This window comes from Physcomitrium patens, chromosome 1 (assembly GCF_059467195.1).
Source record: "Physcomitrium patens ecotype Gransden chromosome 1, ASM5946719v1, whole genome shotgun sequence".
NCBI lineage: Eukaryota > Viridiplantae > Streptophyta > Bryopsida > Funariales > Funariaceae > Physcomitrium > Physcomitrium patens.
Window position 1 is genome coordinate 29350529 of NC_143410.1, and position 16112 is coordinate 29366640.

Sequence of the window (16112 nt, forward strand, 5' to 3'; positions counted from 1 at the left end):
TCATCGATGACATTCATCAAAATCAAGATGAAAACCTTCTTTATAAAAGAAATAGGATCTAGGCAAGATATCATTCTACTTTCAATTCTTATTTGTAGCTTCTTTGTACTTGTGACGCTCAAGAGATGGAGAACCAACAACCAGCAGATTCGACTCAAGAGCCTGCATTTACTGACTATGCAAATGAGACATTACGATTGTCTCAACCTTCAAGACGATGCAATCGAGATGTAAATCTTCAAGAACGACATAGATGGCAAAATAGATGGCGAAATACAATGCATTTGGTATCACGACTTTAGAAGGGACTCCCGATGTTTGGTGATTTTACTAGAGATAGGAACAACTCCTGATGGTATTTCAAATGTTTTATTCGAAGGAAGTTATGAAGGCCTCAATAATGATCAAATAACTGGGTGGTCTTCCCGCCCTGGTATAGAACACTACCGATGGTTGAGAGGCCCTATCAATCATCTTTGAAGAGAACAAAGATCAAAGTATATGACAAATATAATTTGTCGCATCATAGATTTTCTCAACATATGATTACCGCTCCTTGTGGAACTCATCCGTAGAAAGGAGAGGGGGGATGTCATGGACATATGCATGTAAGCCAATAATTACATATATAAATAGGTAGAAGTAAGTAAAAATAGATAAAAGTAAGTTAATTCTATAATGTTTGGTATGGAAGCTTTCTAGAAGCTTCATAGATGCTACTTTGACTTTATAGATGTCTTTAATTGACTTTTTGGTATTAGAAATGTGGTCAACAAGTTGGCCATGTGCCACACATATTGTTAGCTTGAAGACCAAGCTAACTATGTAGTCCACACGTAGAAAAACTTGCCTTGTAAGTTAAGGCATGTGTCCTACAAAGTTAACACATATTGGAGGTCTTATAGAACATCGCCACATAGCCCCTAGTTAGATAGTATATATAGAGACAAGAGTGAAGTCTTCTTCACTCCTGTCAACTCCATTCTTGCTTCCAGTCTAGTTTGAAGGGTCTTTAGTTTTGCTGTAATTTGGTAATAGCCATTCCAGTTTCTTTTTCAATATACATATCAAGTTATTTCTATTTTGTCATCTTTCTATGAGAGAAGTCTTACTTGTTTATTAATCTTTATCATATTCTTGTCCTTGACACAAGCACATGAAAAATTATTGCATGATGATTTATAATAAACTCTTGCAAATAATTCTTGTTAAAATGAACAAAAATAGTTTTTTTAATATTATTTTTATATATTAAAGTACTTTTTAATAAAATAAATAAATTAAAAAACTTCAAATGTATAAAACTGAAATCAAATTTATTAGAAGTAAGTAAAATGATATTCAAATTTATAATTTTAAATATATATATATATATATATATATATAGATATACTTAATTCATCAACAGATTGAAACAGATTTTAATAGAAGTTGTTGGTGCATACAAAATTATTCTATTCAAAGGTATTGTAATACTATATCTCTCATCTGATGTATACATTACATGATAATCAAAAAATAAGTTACATGAAGGCAACACTTAAAAATTTATGGTTAGATTTTTTTATTATTTGATAGACAATAGATATTTATATTATTATGTTGGATGTTGAAAATATTTGTGACTATCAATATTACTAGGTATTCATGATTCTAAATACTAACCTCTGTTTAGCCAAAGTCTTTTACAATTAATAGCCTATATATATATGGATTAATTGAGTTTAAAAACCATCATTTTATAGTTTTCCTACATTAATCATAGGAAGAAAATGGCTAAGCTCTTTCATTTTGAAGCTCATTTTAGATTTATTTATCAATTTTCTCAAATAATTTATGTAGTTTACGACTATAAGCACTTTGAAACTATATGTCTCAATTTTTTCTAATATCAAAATAGGGATGAAGAAAAGTTAATGAAAAGAATTAGTTTCAAATTATAGACCAAAACTGCATGCAATATATTTCACTCTATTTCTCGTGATGTCTAGAAAACCTCTCTCATTTCATGAATTTTAAGATCTTCTCAAACACAACCAATTTTCTTCTATATAACACAAAAAAGGAACACACTGTATGTCTTTGAGTGACACAGTTGTTCTTTTCACACCACTATTGTATAACTTGTGTTATTGTGAACAGAGACAAAATACATTGGTTGATTTAATCAATTATTTGTATGTAGAGAGATGAGGTAGTGCATGGAATTGTCAAAGCTAGAAATAGATCTGGAGACAAGTGCAGGCCATGCAATTGAAATTTGTGGATTGCAAACTATTTTATTTGCATTGCCCACAAAAGGCAAACAATTATTTGCCAATCTTTACAGGAAATCTAAAAATTTGTGGACAATGTAATGTATTTAACAGGTTGTATCATTTCGGCCTTGAGCATGAGTCTCCATACAATGACCACTTAAATATACAAAAAAAGATATGTATGATCATGTGATAAAAACAAAATGATTTGTATGTTTATGTGTGTATTATTATATCTGTATCTATATATGTATTTGCAATATTTGGTATGCAAAATAGACCTCAGAGTTGGACATGGTTCATGTTATGCTTTTACATGTTTGTCAATACTCACACCATGGCTAAGAATTCATTCAGTTTAGTGTGATGTATAGAAACCATTCAAATAGTCTTCTTTCTCATATTCTAGAGGATATTAAAACAAATGTTAGTTTATTCTTGTGTGCTATGCATTTGTGCACTGTGGATGTTATTATTTTTAGCTCCATAATGGTGCTTTATCAATTCCACACAATAAGCAAACACTCCCGTGGATTGCATTGAGTCTTGTTTGAGTTCTTTCATTGTCTGGTTGCAATCAAATAAATAAAAAGGAACAATTATAGAACTGAAAATGAGAATTTTCATTTTTCTTCTAGATAAATACAATTAATTTTTTACATACTGTCATGTTGAGCACAGGTTTCAAAAATCACTACCCAACACATTCCATGCACTCCAGTTCCATTATCAAGGATTATATATTAGTTTTTGATCAGTTTTAAGTCTAAACATGAAACAAAAGCTTCAAATATAGAAATTTTGGTATCCTCTGTAAACAAAAATAAAGAACAAGATTAAAGGAGAGGCAGTAAGTAAGTTAGTAGCCTGAAAAATAAGGAAACTGGCATTTTTCATCACCTTTTTTACTATTGAAAAAAAAAAACACATAAAAGATATTGAAATTCATTTTTCAAATATACACATATATATATAGGGAATTGCTAAAGCAACACCTCCATGTAGTTAACACAACACCCTCACAGGTTCTCATAATTAATTTAGTTTATCCTTTTTTTTTTTTATCTCCTATCTCTAGTTCAACTTACATATCTCCCATTCCTGTTCTCATAACAAAGAAAATGATATGCAACATGCAAAGCAATTCATGTTTCTTACTTGGAAAACAAACTAGTTCAAGGTTATTGTTGCCACTCACAATGATAAGGAACAAGAACAAAATTAATCATTAGAACCCAAGGGGTGATGCATTAACAACATGCAGGTGTTGCTTTAGCAAATCCATCTCTCTCTCTCTCTCTCTCTGTATGTATATATATATATATATATATATATGTACACCCACATTTACATGCACATTCACACATATCTTTCCTCCTCCAATGAATGATGCAATGGAAAACCTCAATATGCCCGCACGAGTTGGTGGGCCTTCTTAACATCATGAAGAAAGAGCAAAAAGGGCTCTTCTGTAGGCATGGCTTGGGCAGCATCATCTTGCTCATTATTCCATTGGTGACATGCATGCTTGTTAGGTTAACACAAAAACTTCAATCATTTGATGCCTCTTTAGTAGGCAGATATCATTGAGATTTTAACAAACTGCAAAGGGTGGATATCATCCTTTAGTTGCATTATTGGTTTACAAGTCACAATTCACAAACTCCGAGTTTATTCCTGGCTCATCACATGGGGTCAGTCACATGTGATAGTAAGCTCAAGCAGGCAAGGGCAGAACTGAAGTACACAGTTTCGGGTGGTGATGTACACAAGCAAGAGTTGCACTCAAAACAGCTCTCTTACCACTGGAGGGCCCCCCTCCACAAGGCAAATTCCACAGCAGTCCACACAACCATTCTGCTGATGGATCTAGCACACATTAGTCCACATCCTTGGATCACTTGGATGTTCTGGTTAACCAGGACACATGGGCACATCAGGTCATAGTCTGGACCCATCAGCGCACGGGCACCTGTGCCCGTGCTCCTCTCACTGACCTGTTTCCACCTCCAGCTTCCCCGTCCCTGGAAACGACCTCGGTGACCGTTTGTCGTAAATGTACATGTGTATACGTTTGGATTGGTAGTGAAATTATCCACCGAAGTTCAGTTAGAATGCGCACCAATAATGGACGAAAAAACTTCTCCTCTGATTTCATATTCGAAGCACGCAGATCGGATTCATGAATGTGTCGTCTTTTTGGAGCTTTCTGAGCCGCATCTACGTCAAAATTCATACCAGGATTGAGTTGGGGGGGGGGGGGGGGTTAGTCTGAGTGACTGTGGTAAGAATCTGCGTGATTTTGTTCGGTGAATCAATTGGCTCGCTGGTGGAAAATCAATCTGCAGCAGTCGGTGACATGAGTTGAGTGCCTGGCGTCGCCTATGACAAGGGCGGCACTCAGTTGCTGGTTTATGTATGTCCTGCAACTCGTTGGAGGGCTCATGATTTACACAGGACACATGCAATCGGGATGTGGTCTGTCTGGGGGCGAACATGCAATACAAGAGCTGATCTAGTACTGAGTGGAATCATCCGAGTGTTGAATAAGAGTGCTCGGTAATAGAGTAGTGTGGATTCCAGCGCGATATGATTCCAGGCGAGTGCTGCCTCTGTCAATGGGGGTTAATTTCGGTGCAGAGCTTGCTGGACCCTCCTTACATAACTTTCACACGATTGTTGCATTTGCGCTGCCCGTCTGACACCGCGAGCTTGCAAAGTTGTTCCACTGTCCTGTTCGCTCGGTGCGGGCCTTGTCCCTTGGAGTCCCCCCCCCCCCCCCTATCCTTTTTTTTTTTTTTTTCTAATTTTTACCTTCGGTTAGGGAAAGAACCAAATCTTCCATGGCCTTGCATGCGCCATCTCTTCCAATGCATGAACCGTGTGTGGAGCACAGGAAATAGTTCCCATCGCAACTGCCCACGTTCATGAGTGGTTTGTAATTGCGTGGCAGACATTCCAGAATCAGATCCTACGGGAGAAAACTAAGAAGTTCCTATAATTGGGTTCGGGTGAGCTAGCGGAGTTATCCTGTGAACGAGCTTCCCCTGTTCGGAGGAATGTTGGCCTACTGCCAGATTAATCGCAGAATTACATTGCCCGGAGCAAAGTGCCACGTGAACTAATACTGGGAGAGAAAGGAGTTGGTTATCATTTTTATTTCACCTTGATCAGTTTCTCACAGTTTGAAAGGTCAGGAATCTTCAGCGCGTGAATTTGACCCAGCTCTTTATGTAGCTCTTTTCGGAGCATTGGTGTGCAGCCATTGCTGGAAGGGCAGAAGAGTGCACATTCGCGGCAGAAAGGTGATGTCAGGTGGATGTGAGCCTCGATTCAAGTTCTAGGCCCTTATGTGTGAGCGAGTCAAAAACCTGATGTGGTCATATTCATGAATGAGAGAATTTGTGGGGGAGTATCGGAGCAGTGAAGTTGCAGGCTTACCGTTTTCCTGCATTTACAAATTACAGGTAGTGTATTTTCTTTTCTTTTCTTTTCTTTCATCGTCGGTGTTCGTTTTTGATTTGTTTTGTGTTGTCTTTTTGCTTTTGATTTTACTGCAGCTCGCCTAGTTGTTGGTTGCACTGTTTTCATCTCCCAATCTACCTGTCCCTCTGAGACTGAGATGGCTTGGTTCCACTGGGGGCCAATTTTTCGGGTGCTTCGAGGCGACGTCCTCATGTACTTGACCTTCAGTGCTCAGGTCGATTACTGACACTCCAGTTTCGGTCTCTCTCATTCCGATTGACTTTCTCTCACTTAGTCTAAGCGTTTTTGGGGTTGCATCTTTCAGAAGAGCCTACACTGGTACAAAGTCCAATGCTCAGAGTTGGTAGTGTTGGTTTGTTTCTAGTTAAGGAATAGTTGGGCTTTGCATTCGACCTTCTTCTCTGTACAATTGCTTACTTCTACAATCCAGCTGCCTCCGAGAGTTTGCACACGAATCTACTCGGAGTACTTTGAGAATGTGACATTGCAATCGAAGGAGGTGCGATAGACTCCATGGCTCCACCTGTAGATTGGTCTAGAGGAGCTTGTTAGGATTGCATGAATGCCATGGCCGCAGCAGTCACACACAGTCTACTTAGAAAATCACGCCGTTTAGGAGGGTCAGTGTGAGGCCATGATGTAGATTAGAACTCTAGCACGATGGACACGAAGGATGTAATGGATGGCGGTATACACCATCACAGAATGAAGTGTGAAATAGGAGAGAGGGAAAAGGTCAATGGCGTCTTAAGGCAGTGTGAAGAGCACGATGGCGATGGAAAGAAGACGAAGAAGAGGAAGAAAGCTCTTGCAGGGGAAAGGAGGATCGTCGTCGGTATGAAGCTCGCCGCGGCGTACCGAGAGGTTTTAACGTGGACCATTGTCAAGGTTGCGCACCCCGGTGATCTTGTGATTGCTCTCCACGTTGCTCCCTTCCCATCACAGTCAGGTAACTGTGATCACTGTAAGGGCATCCTATCGATGAGTGGCGTTTACAGCCGTAAAAACCATTGCGATTGAGTAGTCTCGTGAGAAAGCAAATGCTTGAGCTGCTTAGAATTTACTGGGACGATATTTTCGTTACCAATCGTTTGCCCGAACCCTGAATTTCCTGCAGGTTAAACCTTCACGATCATAAATTGCGGAAAGAGGTTGACGAAGAGCTTAGGAATCTGTGCTAGAGACGAGAGAAACTTATTTGAGCAGTATTCTAATTTCGCTCTTGTCCGAAGAAGATGACCGAGAATTGATTAGTGATGAGGAATGGGAGAAACAGATACAAAATTACTCCAGATTTAGACTACAGTGTTTTCCAACCTGAGCTTGGATTCAATCAAGTGATCATCTGAAAGCGATGGATGGCATAAGCGTAGAGTATAGTCCCCTAACGAAGACCAGCATGCCTCACACTTTTTCTGCGAGGTTCCGTGCAAGCAGTGAAACTCCACTCTCGGTCACTAAAGTTTCCATTCTCACCATGCGTATTGGAGCTCTTTTGCGCTTCATGCTTCTGAGCTCGTACACATAACAGTAGCCACTGTGTCCCCTTCCTGTCTTCATGGCACTTGCCCTGGGGGGAAATACGTGCTCCATTGCAGTTCGGGAGACTGTACTCTCACATTATACATCCAATTGTTGCATCAGCGTACAATCGACAAATCCCTGCTTGAAAAACAACTAAGGACTTCGTCCTGCCGTTAATTCATGAACTTATTGGTGATCCGTCTCCCGTGCTCCGCAATAAAGATTTGAAACAGTATCTCCTGTTCCTGATGTTTCACCACTTCCAAACTAATGCTAATTCGTGGACATGCCAGGTTCCAGGGGTGACAATGTCTGGGCAGATCAACAACAATTGACGAGCGCTTTGCACACCATCCTGGCAGTGTACGAAGGCCTCTGCAATCTCAAACAAGTACCTCTTCTTGCCCCTGTCCGAAACACTTGTCAGCAGTTCAGAGGAGAAATCCATTTCCGTATATACTGTGAAGCTTGATCGTGATCAAATTGCGTGAACAATTCGGATGTCTGTGATGTCACATGATCAACATGAGCAGGTGTTCTTGAAAGTTTCAAGTACTTCTGCCATGTCGGAGCAACAACAGCTGGATTTGCTTTTCCGCCAGAAACCGTAGTCCGTACTTGGACTATTTGTATTGTTGCAATTACGACGCCTTCCTTCACGAAGTAGGTTAATGTCTAGGGTCAGATTTCGCAGAGGCCGCAATAATTGAGCTCATGGAAAGGCTTTGATTGCGCATGCCAGATCAAACTGCAGCTCGAGATTGTAAACGGGATCAAGGTGAGGAAAACACTCGTGGAGGAGGTGCGCAACTACGAGGCGTACAAATTGATTCTGGGGACAACCAGGCAGCATGCAGCGGGGTATACGACACACCACAATCTCTGTGCGCTTGTTCTTGTCCTGCTAACTCTGAGTCTCTCAAGCGGGAAATGCCTCGAATTCATGCAGCGTTGTGATCGAGAGTGCACAGTTCTTGCGCTGCCTCGCTTTGTTTTGTGGTTTCGTGGGCTGTATTGTTGTATGCTTCGTCTCGTTGCGATGGGAACTAATTTTCAGCCACTTGGGTTTCATGGCGCATTGTTTTCAGCTGGAGTGCATCGCTTGGAAAGTACTGTACAAAGCGACTCCCGTCCACATGCTCGGTGGTAGTTTTCGATCAGTGGAAAATTATGTTTGAAAGAAGGGGCACACGGATTGCAACATCTGGTAAGCTCCCCAGCTTGTCATTTCTATACCTTGCGGTGATTATGTGAGCGGAGTCGAAGGTTAGTATGTCCGTTATTAAAAATTGAGAAACCTCCACAGTATAGTTAGGCAGTTTACCGATGATTGCATACTAGATCAGCAGTCATGGTCTGTTAAGTTCATGAACAGATTTCGCTGCTGATTATTCAACATGACTGGTTAAAACTATTTTGGACGTTCGCTCGCATTCAAGCCGCCTCAGATAGCATGCTGTGAATTTTCCAGCAATCAGCAGTAATGAGTCTTGTCGAATGCATTTCCGGTTGAAGTTTTGTATTTGAAGTGGCAATGAGTCATATGATCAGTGCTCGACACAATTGCAGGGCCCTCGATGATGAAAATTCTGCGACAGAGTGTTAAAAGCATAGGGAAGAGCAGGAAAGAGTCCATTGCGACATCACGCTTTGATGATGACGGCACTGTGTCCACACATTCAACAACGACCACCGCAACTGGGACGAAGGACGCCAATTCTAGAGAATGCGATGACCGTGTCACTGTTAATGACTCTGATTGTGCTTCGTCATCGAGTTCAACGATGTTGCATGAAGACCCGGTCGGATCGAGGTCGAAGTCACGCTCAGCATCGCCGATCAGTGTCCTCCCACCCAATCGACTGGAGAGCGCATTGTCTAATTTTGAGGCCTTTCGTTTATCGTATTCGAAGCGTCGATTAGAGGGTTCGATTTCGAAACGGACGAGCTCCTTGAGAGTTGAGAAACAAAATCTGCAGCAGCTTTGTGGCGGTGAAGGTGAGGGCGATGAAGACGACTCTATCGAAGAGTTGGACCCTTATCCTACAGGAGCATACAATTCTGACAATGAATCAAGATGTTCGGCGCCAGTGCTCACTGAGAAGATTGTTGAACAGGCCATAACATCCTCTGAGACTAACGAGACCACACCGAGAACATGGCCCCTCGCGCATCACTCTCTCAGCGGTGACGAAATATCGAACAGCGTGTCATCTTCTGAAACCGTAACAATTTCTGAGATTGAGGAGCCCATCCAAAGAGGTTGGCCCCTCATGCATCGTTCAATAAGACGTGAAAGCTTGAACTTGTCCTTCGGTCCAACGCTTGACCGAAGCATGTCAGTTGTAAATTGGGCATTGCAACTGCCGGAGCGAAGAGGAAAATGTACAGATAGAGGGTGTGTAACCAAAGAACATTGGAAAGGTGTCAATTACTCTACCTATATGCAATCTGGCAGTGAGGATAGATTCTATACCGCTCAAGTCAGATTTTCCTTAAGCCTGCCGCACATCAGGACACCCACAATGGGAAGATTCGAGCCCGATCGATTAGTGTCGTTAACATTCCAAATCAATCAATTATGTCGAGGCCGCCCGCGAGTGTTTACTTACGAAGAGATTGACGCAGCAACGTCGAGCTTTTCTTCAAGTAAGTCAATACGCATTTTGATTATTGGTAGAGGGTCTTCACTATGATCTTGCCGTGGGTTTCACAGGTATGTTCCTGATTAGTTGTGTTGTGGAGTATATTACGGTGAATCGATGCTCTGAGATGTAACCATATCTTCAGTACCGAACAACGCTCCTCCTCTTCGTCAAATTTATATTTCCCCCTGCTCATTCATAAGTTTGCGGAATTGCTTAAGGTAATTTGATCGGAATAGGTGGAGGGAGTCAAGTATTCCGTGGCCAGACATCTGAGGGCCGGCTTGTGGCTGTCAAGCTATTAAATCAAGGGCGACCACAAGCACAGGAGGAGCTTCTCAACGACATTGCGATAAACAGCTCACTAAAACACCGCCACATTGTTGCACTGCTCGGCTATTCGGTGGACGAAAGGCATCTCATCCTTGTTTATGAATTTCTTCCGAATGGGAACTTGGACGACCACCTCCACGGTGCTTTACCTTGTTTCATTTCCATCCCAACCGCATATCTATGGAAATTGCTAAACCTGTACTTCCAATTGGTGTGACGCAAGTGCTCTTTGAAAAGGGGTTGAAGTAAACTCGAGAACTGGATTGTGAATTCAGGTGGGAAAGATTCAGCTGTGATTCCTTGGGAAGTGCGCCACAAAATTGCTATCGGAATCGCCCGGGCCTTGGACTACCTTCACGATGGGTGCCCCCGGCCAGTTGTGCACAGGGACGTGAAGGCGTCGAATATTTTATTGACATCAACCTTTGACGCTCAGGTAAAGCAGGGATGATGAACACGAAGAGAGATCCGGTATTGTGACAAAACATGCACTGAGAGACGTAACTAGATAGTGACCGAAAGAACTTGAGCCGCTCTTGACTTCACCTCTACCATTTGTGAATTTTTGTCTGAAGTAAGATCAGCAGATAAGCGTCATGAAGGTTGGGCTCTCCTGTCACACTCTATTACATTAAAAACTTCGCAGAGTGTGCTGCCAACGCGTGCAAGTTTGACAAGCACGAATCGAGACATGATTTACTTTTTAATGTTAATCCAGTTTTAGATCACTGTGTTTTTATCGGTAAGATTAACCAGCGAGTTTATTCTTGTGCAGCTGTCAGATTTTGGACTGGCGAAGTGGGCCCCAACCGACATTCCATTCATTCGGTGTAACGATGTAGTCGGCACGTTTGGGTAATGCATCATGGAACCTGGACTCTGCAGATAGAAGCATTCTAGAAATTCTTGACTATGTACATACCTCGATGTAGTATTGGTAGTTGGTGTTGTTTTTTCCAAGAAAAAACTCATCATACTTACTGTTCTTTCTATTGAAAATTTAGGAGTGAGATGTGGGTTGTTTGTTTGCAGCTATTTGGCACCCGAGTATTTCATGTATGGAAGAGTGAACGAGAAAACCGACGTGTACTCATTTGGTGTGGTTCTTCTCGAGCTCCTTACTGGTCGGCAGTCGATTGACACAACTAGGCCAAAAGGCAAAGAAAACCTCGTTCTATGGGTAATGTTCACATGCTTGCGAAAACATGTGGATTATGGTTGTGCAATTCTTCACATTGGTGTTGAACTCAACTTAGATTGAAGTTCAAGATCGTGTGTTTTAGTTCCCGTGATAGTCATTTGACATTGATTGTTTTGATTCAGGCGCGGCCACTACTGGAGGAGAAAAACATCGATATATTGGCGGATCCCCGACTTTCTGGTGAATTTGACGTCGACGAATTTATAAGCATGATGCTTTCATCTGCTCTCTGCATCAGCCACTCTGCTCACCGAAGACCACAGATGAGCAAGGTCAACTCCATGTCTTGTAATATGAGCATTGCTGAGTTAAGTTAACTGCAAATAGTGGCTCTGATACTACCAGATAAAATGTGCAAGTAATAATCCCTTGATTCGAATCGAGTGGCCAGTACAAGAATGTGATTTGTAAAAGTAATCGCACATTGATAGGTCCGACGTTTGTGATATGCAGATACTCAAAATCTTGTCTGGAGAAGGCGAAAATCTTGGCTACTGGCCCCGGCGAGAACTTACCAACAATTCCATAGACATGGATGAAGCTGGCAACAATTTGGTGGATGGGGCTGCAAACTTCGGTGCTACAGATATCCAAACGCACTTGGCGCTTGCCATGCTCGGGGTTGATGATGGAATCGACGATGAGTCTTCACTCCATGACCATGACCCAAGTGGGACGCTTGCTCCACATTCCAGTGCCTACCTCGAGGAGTATCTAAAGGGTCGATATAGTCGGTCGACAAGCTTCAACATTTGAACATTCTCTCTATACTATACAGCAGAGGGATCGTGTCCGAGGATTTGATTCAGTCTAGACGATAAGCAGAAGCTGTACGTCGGAATGATTAGTAAATCCTCGAACATGATCTTTCTGCTTACCAAACTCGATTTCTCCCACTTGTTGCAAGCTTTGTGGTGCTTCATCGGGGTATTTCATGAGGGTATGCAACCCCCTCCCTGTTACGCAGGAGAGTCGCCCCAGTCTTCCCCGATGACTCCAAAGTTAAAAAGCTTCATGGAACTGATTCCAGAGATAATCTTTTCAATGAATCATGGAACTTGATCCCGGAACAAAAATACTAATTTCACAGATATTCTGCATAGTCACCAAGCTTGGGCAACGCACCAAGCTGGTGATCTACTATTGGACAAAGTTGCGCACTTGAAGCATACACACACACACATATACGTACATACATACATACATACATACATACATACATATTGACATGCACATCTGGTTGTCCGAGCCATTATTAAATAAGACTCAAATGTTAATGGTAGGTGCGTCCAGGCCCAATCTTCGGAGTTATATCTGATCAATCCCCGCGAATATAGAAACATGAAAAAATTTAAAAAACCACAGACCTCATGATTTTGTCCGAATAGATCTAGAGATTCTACCAATTACCGACCGTCTCCAGCTGCTGGAGCTTTGGAAAAGAGCTAAATTAAGAAATCTTTCGAAAAAGTTGCCAGCACGGCAAAGAACCCAGGCTCAACTCTCGTGACCTAGACTTGAAGCGCCAGAGATTCCAAGAATCCTCTAAATGGTACCAAGCAGGGTAGTAACACATTGGCATGGTTCTGCATCTGTTGGTCCGACAAATAGAATCACTTGTTACCATGTCTTGTTACCTCTTGATTCCTCTTCAACCTCACACACGTTGTCGGTTAGGTGGGAGGAATATTTAAATAGTTTTGTATCTGCATTTTAAAGATAAATTTTTAAATGGACTTACGCTGCCCCCAATCCAACTTATCTGAAACCTACAGGTGGCACTCACCTATGCTTCAACTGAACAACTCAAAGCATTCATGTTACAGTAAAACTGGAGTGGCAAAACAGTAAAGAATTCACTATGCTAAATCCATCGATATTCAATTTCACTTGAGCACGTTCTCAAATCCAAATCCACGGTCAGGTTGATGGATTCACTGGTTTGCACCCCACATCTCCTGGGTGCAACGTTTTGATGCATATGCACAACTCCTTCAGAGCAAAATGTACGAACCTTGCTTGCGCATCAGACTGGATCAGATGGATACTGATGACAGTGGTATTGGTAATAGAGTAGCGCGAGGTGCACTAACCCAAGGAGTTCCTGCCACAGCGAAACGCCATGGAGCTACCACATCTTCAGGCGCTGCATAATCTATGCCCACTCTTGGTCCGGCAAGGATGGCCTCTGGGGTTGCACCATCCAGAATTTCTAGCCCACCTGTTGGGAAGGAATCATTCTCAACGAGCATCAGTCTTCCCATCCTTTCAAACCCGTCCTCAAGACACAATTGCTGAGATCACTGAATCACAGAGAGCGCACAAAATTGCGTAACCAAATAAAACCTAATGCTGATGTTTCTGAGGATTTTGTCAAATGCAAAATTTAGCATTGCAGAAGAGTACAGGTCAGGGTGCGGACCGGGTAAGAAAAGTGGATGGCAAGACCAGTCTGTTGTTAACCCCAGGGCTTGACCCACCTACTCCCACAAAAAAATAGAAAAAAATAGAAAAAATTAAGTTAAATTAAATTAAAATTAAAAAATTCTAAGAATTGGTTTTTGTTCATTGTGATGAGCAGTATGAAGTCAAAAGAACTCTAAGTAATTTTGCTCCAATGCACAAAATGAGAGAAACTTAAAAGCAGCACATCTTTCAGACACCAAAAAACTTCATTGCAATAAACAAGATTAGAATGATCAGGTCTGTGCATACCTTGCCTGGTCCAGTGAGAAGCACAGGCTTTACGGCAGCTTGTTTCCGACGTTGCTGAATTGTCGCTAGACCTGCACGTACAAAACTAAATGACTTGAATGGTTCAAGTTTACCACATTAGGGCTTCACATGCGGGAGATACAAGACTTAAAATGCCAAGATCGAGAAGAAGCAAAGTCAAGAAGCTTGCGGTTAAGTATGCGATATTGCTGCAGTTTTTGGCATCACACCTGCCACTGGCGAACATGCTCGAATGAGCACAGCTGCGCCGACGCCCTCCTTATCAGCCACTACGTTGAGCATGATGTTAATGCCGTAACATAGGTACACATATGCATGACCTCCTGCTCGGAACTGCCTCACCCATGCGACAAGAGCCCTGTCAATCTCTCAACTTTTAGTCAGCCAAAATACATATATGGAAAAACAAATCCTTGAGCAGTGGTCGAATAATGGTTCACTGTACCATAGCTTCTGTGCGGGATGTTCGACCAAATCGAGCGTGGCAAGCTGTATCACCTGTCCTGTATGCCTCTACCTGGAGCAAACATGTGTCGGTGATTACGAGGTGACACGGCTATGTCAAGCATCTGCATAGAAATTGCATTCAGGCAACTTTCAATCTGCATACAAGCCAGCCTTGAAAAAATAAACGGTGATAAAATTCCTACCTCGGTGATTTGCAGTATCACATCATCGTGGCGTAAGAATTTTCCAAGAAGTCGAGGAGCAAGGTCCAGAGCATCACACGCGTAGAAGTCCGAAGAGAGAAGTTTGTAATTGTCCGCAGGTTGAGGTTGAGTGAAAATTGTGGAATCCTTGTCTTCTTCGGGTTGCTCCTTAACCTGATTGCAGAGATGAACATTGTGTGTGAAAGGTTACATGGTTACATCGTCAGAGTTGAATGCAATAGAGATAAGGCATGTGTAGAATGACGGCAAGATGCTGCACCTGCCTCTCTTTTAGCTGAGTTAACCATGGTCCTCTTTAAGCCCTTCCCTCCAGCAGGCTTCTTTGCAAAATAGGGTGACACAACTCTGTTCGGGGTCGTCGTCTTAGTGGCTGACATCCTCTGCACCCGCAGAGATCGGCGCAAATCCTGTGGTTCCTCTGGAACATTACTAACAGACGTCGAGGCCTTGAAGCTCAAGGAATCCATGGGGGTAGTAGAATACAGCTACTACATTTGAAGTGAATCAATCGTTTTGCAGTATGTAAGCCACGACGAGATTTCTCAAGTGTGCATTTGCACAAAATGGATTGCAAACATGTAAAAGGTCGGGGCTACGAAACCCCTAAACCCTAAATTACAGCATCAGGTAAAGAAATAAGCAAGAGGAAATCGCACTAGAATTAGGACCGACTGCCATTGGTACGCAAGAAGATGGCGATTGGTTTCGGTTTAACATACCAACGCAAACACACGGCAATTTTGTGACAGACTTACGGAACCTGCCGAAGCATAGAGCGCCAGAAGGTGCATTCAAGTCCTTTCTATAGACGATTGCATTACCCCGAACCTGAAATTTACGTAAATTGTGTGAACATTGTTCGCAAAAAAGGGGCTTCCGCTACAAGATTATGCGCCTTCCAACACTAATCTCGAAAGCGTAACACCTACTCTTCCACCCACAAAATCTACCTGCCTCCATACAATCCACAACCACCGCACCCAACTGCGACTTAAGCATGAAAATGACACGCGGAAGAGCAAATTGATGCTATGATCTTCAGTACTACACAACTAAAGACAATAAAATAGTCATGCCAAATGGACGAAGAGTACAATATGATCAATCTTCACAGTCAATTCCCAATTCCGCAACTACTAAAGATCACTAGGTTGAGTAATTATTTCGAAATGTCGTTTTGAGACTCGGATTAGTGGGCTTTGAGCCCTCCACGCCTCCGCTATACCACTCTGTTCACTCGTAGAAATGAAGTATTTGA

General features: G+C 42.1%; 2 protein-coding genes across 6 annotated transcripts; one reads left to right on the forward strand and one right to left on the reverse strand.

The window, feature by feature from the left end:
- Positions 1 to 6059: 6059 nt before the first annotated feature.
- On the forward strand, positions 6060 to 12599 carry LOC112279949 (uncharacterized). Of its 2 annotated transcripts, none has more exons than XM_024514768.3 (11): positions 6060 to 6693; positions 7562 to 7659; positions 8011 to 8129; positions 8357 to 8475; positions 8838 to 9917; positions 10135 to 10386; positions 10522 to 10682; positions 11022 to 11101; positions 11279 to 11426; positions 11570 to 11719; positions 11901 to 12599. In XM_024514768.3, the coding sequence occupies exons 1-11, from the start codon at positions 6405 to 6407 to the stop codon at positions 12201 to 12203; spliced, it is 2799 nt and encodes a 932-aa protein (XP_024370536.1). In that variant the 5' UTR covers positions 6060 to 6404; the 3' UTR covers positions 12204 to 12599. The 2 variants fall into 2 exon arrangements, with proteins under 2 accessions (XP_024370536.1, XP_024370552.1); XM_024514784.3 differs by having other exon boundaries at positions 6261 to 6693; positions 10153 to 10386.
- Positions 12600 to 12684: 85 nt separating this feature from the next.
- LOC112280005 (DNA-3-methyladenine glycosylase) lies at positions 12685 to 15882 on the reverse strand. 4 transcript variants are annotated; one of them, XM_073538822.2, is made up of 9 exons: positions 15574 to 15783; positions 15118 to 15261; positions 14834 to 15007; positions 14629 to 14700; positions 14393 to 14516; positions 14163 to 14233; positions 13870 to 13927; positions 13462 to 13668; positions 12685 to 13153 (listed from the first exon to the last, which is right to left on the reverse strand). In XM_073538822.2, exons 1-8 carry the CDS (start codon positions 15643 to 15645, stop codon positions 13484 to 13486), a joined length of 900 nt encoding a protein of 299 aa, XP_073394923.1. In that variant the 5' UTR covers positions 15646 to 15783; the 3' UTR covers positions 12685 to 13153; positions 13462 to 13483. The 4 variants fall into 4 exon arrangements, 3 of the variants coding, with proteins under 3 accessions (XP_073394923.1, XP_024370684.1, XP_090111900.1); XR_012218946.1 differs by having other exon boundaries at positions 13041 to 13153; positions 14168 to 14233; XM_024514916.3 differs by having other exon boundaries at positions 12685 to 13668; positions 15574 to 15882.
- Between the last annotated feature and the right edge of the window lie 230 nt (positions 15883 to 16112).